At 35.9% G+C, this 12,771-nt stretch overlaps 1 protein-coding gene across 1 annotated transcript; it reads left to right on the top strand.

The window, feature by feature from the left end:
- Positions 1-8,368, top strand: LOC122345830 (stromal interaction molecule 2-like). Its single transcript, XM_043240343.1, has 12 exons — positions 1-402; positions 534-664; positions 1,952-2,066; positions 2,157-2,268; positions 3,111-3,226; positions 3,726-3,903; positions 4,034-4,211; positions 4,293-4,454; positions 4,890-4,990; positions 5,176-5,414; positions 6,120-6,303; positions 6,484-8,368. The coding sequence occupies exons 1-12, from the start codon at positions 285-287 to the stop codon at positions 7,841-7,843; spliced, it is 2,994 nt and encodes a 997-aa protein (XP_043096278.1). The 5' UTR covers positions 1-284; the 3' UTR covers positions 7,844-8,368.
- The last annotated feature ends 4,403 nt before the right edge of the window (positions 8,369-12,771 follow it).

Raw genomic sequence — 12,771 nt, 5'->3', positions numbered from 1 at the left:
TAGGAAGCCGTTTAAAAAAAAAACAAACAAAAAAAAAAACTTTTGGGATTTATTTGCCTTTTTAAATGCTTTGATCTGCACTTTGGCGGTTGCGAAGGAACATTTCAAACTTTTCTCGTTGTGTGTGTGTGTGTGTGTGTGTGTGCGTGAAATGTCTACACTGTTGCTTTTCTAACCGAAGCTTGGAGCTGGAGCTGTTTATAGCATCACTATCACATAACGTTGCATTTGGACGCACATGTGTTTTTTAGATCATAGACAGTAAGCGGCACTTGAACCCTGCGATGCATAAGTTCTGCCTGACCGTACTGCTCGTGCTGCGCGGACTCATCATCTGCGTCTGTTCCAGCGATGAACCACATCACCCCGGGCTGTACAAGGACGCGACTGCGACCCCGACAGGCACGTGTGCATCACCAAACATGTGCAGAAACTATCAAATCGTTCGATAAACCTCGGGATGCACGAAACTTGCAGGGAAATGGTATCGCAAATGTTTACTGGATTGCCCTTCTGTCCATTTTTCATCACAGATCCATGTCTGCAAGTGATCCCTCCGTGTATGACAGAGGCTGATCGCTTCAGCCTGGAGGCTCTTCAGCACATCCACAGAGAGATGGACGATGATCAGGATGGAGGCATTGAGGTGGAGGAGAGCGTTGAGGTAATCGGCTTTCGAAGATGTTCACAAAGACACAATGGAGAGAGAAGTTTCCTCACACCCTAATGTGAATCCTGCAGGGTTTCACACCCCCTGGCCGATGAAGTTTCGTGAAATTTGCATTAAAATAGATCAGTTGAAACAGCTGATTCAATATTTTACATGTATTAAGAATAACTTTCCAAAGATATTAAAGATATCATTCCAAAGGCATAATGCAGTTAACTAAATAAATATATGATCTGCATGTCAAATTTGACACACTTGTTTTTTTAGAAATTTAGAAATTAAGACATACATTAAAAAAAGGAATTTTAGTTGTAATGTAAAATATATTTTTACCCCTTCTTAAATATTTAAATCATTTTACAGTGAAATTTAACAAGAATAATATTTTTTATTTTTGGTTTTATATTAAATAATAGCAGTAATTATTATAATTCTTCTTCTTCATCATTGCTATTATTAGTAGTACACAGCCAACATAATAACAAAATTTCATCCAAACCGTGCAACCTGCAAACAAACACGGCAGACCTGTATTTTTTCTGTGAATATTGAAACAAAATATAGACATTTTGACTGCATATAAAATGTAAACTACAGAAATGCATAAAATCCATTATATTCTATATACGCAAACATACAGCCATAGATATATAAATGGACAAACACTTTTCAACTCTACTTAAAATCCTAACCATGATATGTTTAATTATCTTTCCTCTTGCATTACATTTTGTTGCTGCTATTTAAGCAAGTGGGGGAGTAACATGAATGTATTAGTCTGAGCATGTGGAACATCTAAACTCACACTCAGACTTACAAGCTCAGCTTTACCATTGGTATGTTTATGTGATGTTCGTGTAAGAGCTAAAGTGTTGTGCCAGAGCACCCTTGAGTTTCTTTCCTGAGCCTGTAGGTCAATTTAGAAACACATGTTTCCACCCAGCACCTAAGACAAACTGTTCAGGCTTGGCAGTGGGGGAACATAGCAGAGACGGATGAGTTTCTAAGTAATGTCCTGAAGTACGTCCGTGTCTCTGGTATTGGGTTACTTTTCCTCGTCGCTATAGATATGGCTTAGGTAAGATCGAAGCAGCAAAGAAGCCTGGAATCATGTGGTGCATCTGATTACAGCAGAGACGGATACCGAAACACCTTCGCAGACACTTAAGCTCTTTTGATCTCGAATGTTTACTCAGCTGTTGTTTTAAATATGTCACTGCATATGTAGGATTTGAATCAATTGGACTCGGGTCCACATCTCTTATTTGTTTCTTACTGTAGTTCATCATTGAAGATATGCAGCAGCAACAACAGACCAACAAACATAGTAAACTCCATCACGAGGACCAGCATATAACTTTGGAGGAGCTTTGGAAGGGCTGGAAATCTTCTGAAGGTAATGGACGGTCTGGCCATGCTTTCAATGTAAAATAGTCACTGTCTTCCTCTCTTTTGGCTTTTTCATTGCTTTCTTTCACTCTGTTAGTTCATAACTGGACTCAGGAGGATGTCTTGAGGTGGTTAAGAGAGTTTGTTGAGTTGCCTCAGTATGAAAAGAGCTTCAAAGAGCTGCGTGTCAATGGGAACACCTTGCCCAGGTGAGACAAATCAAGACTGAACCAAAAGAAAATTCAGCCTGGATTTTATTTTTTTATTTGTTTGTACAAAGTTTTGATAAGTGCGCTCTCATATCAGCCTCATATTTCATTTTAGTGTTATTTCATAGGTTTTTACACTAATTTACACTAGATGTTTTATCAGCATCTAAAATGTAAATGCTCTGCTTGAGAAATGTAAAAATTAATACAAATCCACACATACTATTTATATTGTAAATATAAATCACATATACAGATAATTTATAGATAATTCTCAACAGTTGAACACAAAAGGCATATGCATTTTTGCTGCTATTTCATTTTCAGTGCACTACTATATCAATATTTTAACAGCAGCAGAAACCAGAGTGAACAGGGTGAGAAAATGTTGCAGTGAATAAATGTGTAAATGTGATATTAATTTTAATATAAAAAATTATATTAAAATGTATTTTACTGCTGTGATGAAAGCTGAATTTTTAGCAGCCATTACTCCAGGCTTCAAAGTCAAAAGGTCTTTCAGAAATACTTCTGGTATGTTGATTTTGCTGCTCAAGAAATATTTTTTTATTCTTATTAACCTGAAAGTGCTGCTACTTCTTATGATTCTTTGATGAATAGGAAGTTCAAAAGGACAGTATTTACTTCTAAATATAAATAGAGCTTTTGTAACATTATAAATATCTTTGATCAATTTAATGCATAAGTGCTGAATATAAAAATTTATTTTTACAAAAACTTATTTTGGTGACCCCCAAACATTTGAATGGCAGCGTATTTACTAAATCTATTTCTAACCCATTAAGTGCCATGGCTTAAAGTTTCACACTTTGTATTTACAGGATTGCTTCCCATGAGCCATCATTTATGAGCACATATCTGAAGATACAAGACCAGCAACACAAACAAAAACTCAAGCTCAAAGCCCTGGATGTAGTGCTGTTTGGCCCACCTACACGTATGTATAGACCTAGAATGTAATTATTTATAAATAATCATTTTTCAAACTGTTACAAACTGACACATTCAAGATATGAACATTTCAGTCTCTGATCAACAGAAACTCTTGTTACAATTAATTATGATGTGAAATTGCTACACTAAACAACTTAGATTGTGTGATTCAGACCGTTAATTTAATATTATGCATTGCATGCTTCAATCAAAAATCAGATCATTAATTGACTAAAGCCTCAGTATTATGAATTCTGATTAGACAGTTGTGGCATTTTAAACGCCATTATTAAATATAGTGTAACGTAGTGTATACTGATGTGTATAATTTAAGCATGTGTGACATCAAACATCACTACACTGTGTGAACACACAGCAGAAAGACACTCTGAGAGTGTGAAATATATTCAGTAGATATCCAGTCAGCATGCAAAATAAACACACGGTCATCACATAATGTTTCAATGGCTGTCTGTCTAATATCCCCATGTACTTTGCTCTAGGACCCCCACACAACTGGATGAAAGACCTGGTTCTGATAGTGTCTGTTGTAATGGGGATTGGTGGATGCTGGTTTGCACGAGTACAGAATAAAGCATCTAAGATTCATATTTCAAAAATGATGAAGGACCTTGAAAGCTTGCAACGAGCTGAACAAAGCCTCAGAGACTTACAGGAGCAGTGAGTACATCTTATAGATTTCTGAACGTTCGCATTGAGCAGGAATTTAAACTAAAGAGAGTGACACTGAAGAGCATTTTACAGGATCTTACTGCATAAACGTGAATTTCGAATTGAATTTTTTTAAAAGGTTGGAAAAGGCCCAGGAAGAGAAGCGCACAGTGGCGGTAGAGAAGAAGAATCTAGAAGAAAAGATGAGGGATGAGATTCAGGGTGCTCAGGAAGAGGCCAACCGCCTGCACAGACTCCGAGATGGAGCAGTGAGTGAACTAACCCGTCTTCGGTATGCAGAAGAAGAGCTTGAACAGGTGAGGATCTGCATCTCTCAGTGTTAAAAGCTCCTAACAAGACTCTGCAAAACCCCATGGTTCTCTGGGCTCCTCGTACAGGTGCGTGATGCTCTGAAGAGGGCAGAGAAAGACATGCAGTGCCTCTGGTCAGTTCCTGAATCTTTGCAGCTGTGGCTACAGCTCACCCATGAGGTAGAGGTCCAGTACTACAACGTCAAGAAGCAAAGTGCAGAACAACAACTAGTCACGGCTAAAGATGAGGTATTTTGGAGATTATTAAATCTCAAATGTATTATCATGCATGGAATCAAATACACACTGATTCATATTTTCAGGTTTAAACTATTTTGAATTAAAGAAATTGTTCAACCAAAGATTAAAATTTGCTGAAATGTAAATCGATGTAAATTAGTTTGTTTCTTCATCAGAACTTATTCAAAATGATATCACTTGCCCACCAATGGAATCTTGGCAGTGATTATTTTGATGTTTTTATCAGCTTTTTGAACTCTCATTCTGATGGCACCCATTCACTGCATTCATGAGCAGGTGATGATGCTACATTTTCTTCAGATCTGTTCTGATGAAGAAACAAGCTCATGGCCTATACATCTTGGATGCATGAGGTTAAGTGAATTCTAAGCAATTTTTCAGTTTTGTGTGAATGTTCATAACGTTATTATCCTAATGTGTCAGGCTGAGAAGATCAAGAAAAAAAGGAGTTCTGTTTTTGGTACGCTACATGTCGCACATAGCTCCTCATTGGATCAAGTGGATCAGAGAATTCTGGAGGCCAAGTAATTTGTTTATTCTCATTTTAAACTTAAGACACTGAATACATAATGTATTTTCAATATGGGTCCGAACACTTTTTGGGCTAGTGCATGTATGCTGAATTTCAAATGTCAAATTTCAAGAAAATATCTGATTCTGAAATATCTGGGTTTACAATGACCAGCATACTGTATGGTTTTTGTTGAAGGAATGCACTAGCAGAGGTGACTGCTTGTCTACGGGAACGTTTGCACCGCTGGCAGCAGATTGAGAGCTTGTGTGGTTTTCCTGTGATGAAAAATGCAGGACTACCCAGTCTCAACGCTACACTCTACCCTGACCCCAACTGGATGCTAATGCCCCGGTCTGCAATGCAGTCCTATCAAGTGCCTGTTTCGGTGGAGGACATGGAAGAAGAAATACCCCAGATTATACCACAGATTCCTGGTTGGTACTTGGTTTAGTACTTGGTACTTCTCTTTCTTAATTGAATGTGTTTTCTTTCTTCTGTATTTATACATTAAATAAAGTGAGAATAATATGTAAGCTGATCAGATTTTACTTTAATATTATTCAGGACATTTTATGCATAGTATCAAAACGTAGCTTACAACACATTACAGCACTTTTAAAGGGTTAGTACCCACGAAAATTAAAATTCTGCCATTAGATATTCACCTTCATGCTGTTTTAAACAAATGTTCCTCTTTGGAACACAACTTCAGATATTTTTGAATAAAGTCTGAGAGCTTTCTGAAGTCTGAGAACTCTCATGAATGGTGGCGGAAACCGGAAGAGAATAAATTATTTTGTCGTTACGTTTGGTTTTATTTGCACACAAAAGTATTCTCTTAGCTTTATAAATTAATGTTTAACCACTGATGTCACATGTACTGTTTTAACAATATCCTTACTATCTTTTTGGCCCTTGAGTGTGGTAGTTCCCTTGCCGTCTATCCAGGGTCAGAGCGCTCTCGGATTTTATCAAAAATATTTTTATCTGAAGATGAACAAAGTCCTTATGGTTTTGGAATGACATGAGAGTGAGGAATTAATGACAGAATTGAAATTTTGGGTGCAATATCTCCTTAAATAATTTCAATGTTAGATTATTAAAAGAGGCATTAATTATTTCTATATTTTACTTTTCAGTCACAGTTGCACCACTTAAATGTTCTCCGCGGTCTCGGGTTCGCTCTCGACGATCTGGGCATATTGTGCCATCACCTGTCATTGTATCACCTGACCCAGACCTCCTTATTCCCATACGAACTCCACTACGCCGATATGGAGATGAAGAAGAAGAGCATATCAAATTCTCCCCTCTTGTGAAACAGTATGTCAGCCAGGCATTTTGTTCTTTGATTTTGCATTGCTTACAAAATATCAGCTCAGAGATTCTTAAAAATTCTTTACAATAAATAATCAATATTATCTAATGCATTAGGTATCATGAAATAATATTTATGAATATCTTTTTGGGTGAACATTTGCTGAGCGTCCCTCTCTCTGACAGGGAGTCTATGGAAACATCTTCAGATACAGATTCTATCGGGTCCTCCATCAGCAGAATGTACAGCACCCTTGATGCCCCACCTCGGAGAAAATATATTTTCTCTGATAAAATGCCTAGAAAGATCTCCCTGGATGAACAAGATGGTAATCCATCGCACAAAATCTCAGAGGAGGAGGTGGATGAGTCTTTGATAGTGAACAACACCTCAAGGAAAGTTTCGCGAGATGAACTGGAAATTAATAGTCCATCAAGAAAAACATCTAGAGATGAACTAGAGGCCTCCATGGACCCTCCTAAACAACTGAGTAGAGGAGAAACTGAGGCCAGCCTTGCCTCGAGGAAATTAGCCAGGGATCTATCTTTTGATTCCACAATGAGGTACTACTCTACAGAAAAGATATCTCCAGCAGCGATCAGCATGGATAGTCAGAGACAACGATCACTCAGAGACAGAAAAGATCACGTGGACAGCATTTGTAGAGTGATACCGAAAGCAGAACTTGATATAGATATCACAAGTGGAACTAGATATTCAGATGCCCTAATGAACACTTCCATCAAACACAAAGAAAACCGGGATCTTCCAACCAGTATCCAGCGAGGAAGAATGTTTAGGGAAAACTCCTTAGATTCCACCTTTGACAGTCCTGTGGAAAGCTCTAAAAAATTTAAGATGTTAGACAAAGCAGATTCCTCCAAAGACATCCCTTCACGAATGATGGCACAAGATGAATTTGATGTGCCCATGGATTTTGAGAAACTAAAAATGAGAGATATTTCCATGGGTATTGCTTCAAGGAACATACTGAAAGATGAGTTTGAGAGAAGCAAGTCATTTAAAGAGAACAGGGATATCCGCATGGAAATTCCCTCCAAAAAAATCTCTCGAGATGATCAAGAAGTCGCAACGGAGACCCAAAGAATACAACGCAAAATAGACGGCTCTGTGGAAACTCCCATTGGTAAAATACAGAGAGAGATGGTGGGTCTATCTGTGGAGGCTCCAAGGCGCAAGATATCGCAGGAGGAGTTTCTGGTTGCAAACCCAGTGCAGTTTGGCCCGCCAGACCTCACCGTTAGTTCCCTGATGCTCTGGAAACCAGCCTCAGACTCGCTCAGCACACTAGTGTATGACGGCATTCTAGAAAAGTCCTACGAGAACCCTCTCATGCCTGGTCCTCGGGATCTCAGTCATGCGGCTTCAGTGTCTTCTTCTTCCCAAAGCCTTCTAGGAAATGAAGGTCAATCTGTAAATTCATCTTCTTCAGAATCTGGAGGCAAAGAAAAGGGCAAGAAATCTTCAAAGCTCAAGAATATATTCAAAAAGAAAAAAGAAAAGGAAAAAGATAAAGACTCATAAAAGTCATCAAGAAATAAGATTTCAGACACTTTTAAAGGCCAAATTCTCTAAAACTGGCTTGGAAAGCCGGCTTGTAAACTATAACGTGCAAAGGTAAACATGCTGAATGGAGTGCTCATGGATTTTCTTGCAAAGATTTTTCCTTGATATGCAGGACCCACTTACAAATGACCCTCAGCTAAATGAGTGCAATGTTGTGAAACAAAGAAGCAGAAATGCCCTTTTTCAAGGTTTTCAAGATTTAGACATTCTGTCCAGTAAAGCTCTTGAATGCCATATTCGTGATGTTCATCATTTGAAATAATTTGTGATGACATGGACATGTGAACTTTTTGATGTACTTTTGACTTTCGCATATTAACAGAATATTGTAGCATTGAAGAGAAGATCACAACAAGCTTGACTATTTATTTTATTTAAATACATTCTAAAAACATTCAGCCAAATGAAACAAAACCAAACCAAATAATTACTAATGGTTAACTAATATACTGTATTTACTACAGGACTAGTAATAATTTATAATTTTTTGTTTTTATCAATTGCTATTTAATTGCTATTTAATATATATATATATATATATATATATATATATATATATATATATATATATATATATATATATATAATTTTTTTTTACAATTTTGCTAGTTATCCTTAGAATCCCAAGTTTAAAACTGCAATTTAATGAAGGAGAATGACATTTGTATTTAATTATATTTGGTATCAAACACTGATAATTATTTTCCAAAATGTAGTTTACAGACTTTACTAACCTTTAGATGATGGTTTGGACATTTTTGTTGCTGTTAAGTATTTATAAGAAACAAATCCATCAAGACATTCTAACTTTAAACTGTCAATTTCAGCTAAAATACTCCACAATCTAGAGTCCATAATAATTCTCCTCTAGTAAAACATACACACTTACCAACATATTTGTTTAAAATCTGTACCTCTTTCTGATTTATACAAGATGACTTTTCTTCTGGATTTCACTGGAAGCACACCCTAAGACCTATTTTTGTTTCCAGAGATCTTGATAAATGGAAGTTTTGGTTGGTAGGATTAAAGGTGCTATATGTAGGATTTCGACTCTACTAAAGCATAAAAATACTATGTTTGCAGATATTGCAGATATGTTTGCTACAGTCAATTATTCTCATTTGAAAATGAGCGTTGAGTCTCGGAATGTCAGATTCTGTCTTGGTTTGTGAAACCCGCCCTCTGCCAGTTTACCCAATCGTGTTTCGGAACCCTGGGATGCCAGTTGGCGGAAAACACTGCGTATTTCATTTTAATCATGAAAGCTGGCAAATGGAAGGGGTCTGATTGGGAATCTGGCAACATGCATTGGAATCAAGTCTGAGTAGGAGGGGCCGGGTGAAAAAACAGTCTCCAATATTTTGAATTTGGACTGCAATACTTATTACAAACAATTTCAAATTGTCAATCCTACATACAGCACTTTCATTATTTTGTGCCATGACACTCCCCAGTTTCACTCCCCTGGACTGTGATGTTCCTTGCCTTTGTTTGGTCTTTCCTGGTCTTGCCCTCCTTGTTGTGATTATTAGTTAAGTAGTCACCACAAGTGCTTGCCCACCTGTTTCAGTTCTCCTTGATTGCTTCCGTAACATTTATATCCATTCAGTGTACCCATTGTCTTTGTCAGTGATTAATGTTGCATTAAAGCTACTTTTGTATACTTCTGTGTCTAGCTGTTAACTACAACTACAACTACAACACGTTACACACAGTTTGAGTCTGCATTAGTTTGATCTAATAAAATGTTTTCCAGAATCTTTTAATTTGATGCTTTTCACGGGTTCTTATAAAGTGGTAAACCATGCTTTTTTTTTAACCACAAATGTTTCTAGTGGTTGTTACAGAAAAAAAAAAAAAGCTTGGATAAAGGTTGTGGTTACGGAACCATACTTTACACATTTTATCAGGCTACAGCACAATACACGTTAAAGCAAGCACACATTTAATGAATTCAGGCCTACAAAAACTATTTGACTTTCACTAAAGAAAGAGGAATCAATTAAGTACACTGCTACAGTTTTAATGACAGCAGGTTTCCTGTTATGGCCTGCTTGAAACCGATTGGCACTTTGTTTTTTTGATTAGTCACTGAGATAGAGCGAGCAATAGATATTGTTCCCACGCTTGTATGCAAGTAAATTTTTATCTTTTAATTTGATTGAGAATCATCTTGTATTTGAATCTGTATTTGCTTTTGAAGGTATATTGTTCTGTGAACATCAGAGAGCGTTTGGGACTGAAGTGAACATAAGAGTTAAATCAGGAGACAATATCACTCTGTACTGTGACTGTGTCATACCATTTGGATCACACGTTGTTTGGTGGAGAGACTGCTCACATGAGCATCAGCCTTCTCTTTTAATAAAGGCAGAATATCTGTTCATGGGGATGTTTCCACGTTTCAGTTTTGTGCACAACAGCTCCAGTAACTCCCATGATTTACATATTACAAATATCAGGAGCTATACAATGCCATTAAAGTAAAATTATTGAACCTAATACAGCCTGATGAAAATGTTTATTTTATGTATTTAGTATTATTAGTTTTTTTTTTTACATATTATATTTTGTTTCTTTCATTCTTTTGTAGTGTGGGTATGGAGGATTAAAAACAAAGATTTTCATGTGTGTGCTCCAAATGAACCCACCACCAAATTCCTTCAGCATCCAACTTTATTCAAGATGCTTTATTTCGTATTTGTATATGTAACATTTTCAAAACAAACTACGGAATCACATTAATTAAAAAAAAATTGTGATTCATTGCATCTAAAATAAATGTTTTTGTTTACATGTGTGTATACTATGTATATTTGTTATGCATACAAATATATATATATATATATATATATATATATATATATATATATAAAATAACATATTGCATACACAGTTCTATTTATATATACATAATAAATACACGTTCATTTGACAGCACTAATATTATTGTGTTCTTTTTATAATAAATAAAAATCTTATTGTGCATCATTAGTTTGTAGTAGTGTAAAGAAATATAAGTAACATGTTCTCACACTGTAGGCCCCACCCTACGTTATTGTTGCATTTTCTTTTTAGATGTTTTTAAAATATTTTTTTATAGTACATCAGACTATTTGAAAAGATTAAGAATCATTATGAGCTTTAATGATGGATGCTGTTCAGTGTTCAGACAGGGTCTATGGCACTTGATGGAGCAGAACCGAATCACAACCCTCACCTGGAGTGCACACTGTCAGACCCTCACAGTAACCAGTACATTTGAGAGATTTAGGGTTAAACAAGCCTAATTGTTTTCATTCCTTTCCCACAGATCCCTTCTTCAGGCTTCTGGAAGGAGATGGACCTGGCGTTGCCATACAAGGAGAAGTTACACAGAGACTACTGTATGTCGGCGATCCACAGACTTTGCTACAGGGCGTTAAAGATCCCATGCTCACGTAGCAGCCCGATTATCTGGACTGTAGACCGGACCCAGATCCCACGAGAGACCTCTGTACAAATTGCTCTGCTTCAGTTTATCTTCATTCAGTTTCATTCCAACAATGACATTTGGTCTGGATTATGCTTTCTTTAATGCGATAGTTCATCCAATAATTTTCATTGTGTCATTACTCACAATTACTCTAGCCCAAAATGAACTTTTTATCTTTAATCACTGTTAATCTTTGGAACACAATTTAAGATATTTTGAAAGAAAATGCTTAAATTTGTAAAATGTATCTTTTCCATTGCTAATTACAAATCTTTGTATCAATCTAAACACGCTAGATCGTTGTTCATCTTCGGAACACAAAATAAGGTATTTTTGATCAAATTTGACAGCTTTCTAACCTTCCATAGATAGCAACACAACTGACACGTTCAAGTTAGCAAGGACAATAAAATAATTATCAATAAAATAATCCATGTGACATCAGTGCTTAAACAGTAATGTTATAAAGCTATAGAGATAGTTTTTGTGTGCAAATAAAACAAAACGGAGTAGTGCAAATAGCCCGCCTTATTGGTAGAGGCTATTCACAGTAACTCCATCCATCAAGGGTTAGTATAAATAGCGGAAAATCTTGCTATTTTAATGTAGTGTAAATAGAATCTATAGCTATTTGCTCTTAGTGTAAATAGCATCTATAGCTAAGAGAATATGTAATTATTTTAAAAAATATACACTAGTGCAAATAGCCGCTGCCAAAACAAAATGAATAAATTTATTCAACAATTTCTTCTCTTCTGTGTCAGTCTTAGACAAGTGATTTCAAGTAATGTAAGTGGTTGCAAACTAATTATTTTAGCTGCATCTAAATAATTAATTTTTTTTATATTTAAATAGCTAAAGTAACATGATTGCAACCACTTACATTTAAAAACATTTAGTAAATTCAATTAATCACTCTTTTTAGTGTACGCAAGTGCCACAACGAAGACTTTCATCCCAAGCTATCAATTTCATCTTAGATATCTGGAACAATTTTTAAAATGCCATGAAAGTTTAATCAGAATAAACTAGTCTTTCAACATCTCATATCAATAAAATACAATCTGAGCACATATCTGCATTCTTATAAAACAACACTGGAGACTTATATATTGTGGAAGAATCACTCTTTATTCAAAAATATTTTTACATGGTTTATTTGTTATTTCTTTTTTGCTACAATATGATACAGGATATGGCGCTGGAGCTGGATGAGGCTCTTTGATATTTTTGCTCATTGTTGCTCATTAAAATAACCAGATCATAATTTGTAGTAATTTGCCTGTGATTTAGGTACTGCTTTTGCTTTATATGTTAGAGTGAATTTATTGTGCTTAACTAACATCAATAAGTGAAGGACTGTTTTAAACTGGTAACTCTTTAAGTTTGTGAATTTTTTTTAATGATT

The sequence above is a fragment of the Puntigrus tetrazona genome, chromosome 1 (genome assembly GCF_018831695.1).
Source record: "Puntigrus tetrazona isolate hp1 chromosome 1, ASM1883169v1, whole genome shotgun sequence".
Taxonomy (NCBI): domain Eukaryota; kingdom Metazoa; phylum Chordata; class Actinopteri; order Cypriniformes; family Cyprinidae; genus Puntigrus; species Puntigrus tetrazona.
The sequence above is the reverse complement of the archived record's forward strand: the minus strand, read 5'-3'. Positions and strand labels throughout refer to the sequence as shown.

Coding starts and splice junctions, on each gene's coding strand:
- LOC122345830 (XM_043240343.1), top strand. CDS start 285: ATGCATAAGTTCTGCCTGACCGTACTGCTCGTGCTGCGCGGACTCATC. Junction 403..533: donor CGCGACTGCGACCCCGACAG/GCACGTGTGCAT, acceptor TTTTCATCACAG/ATCCATGTCTGCAAGTGATC. Junction 3,227..3,725: donor GCTGTTTGGCCCACCTACAC/GTATGTATAGAC, acceptor ACTTTGCTCTAG/GACCCCCACACAACTGGATG.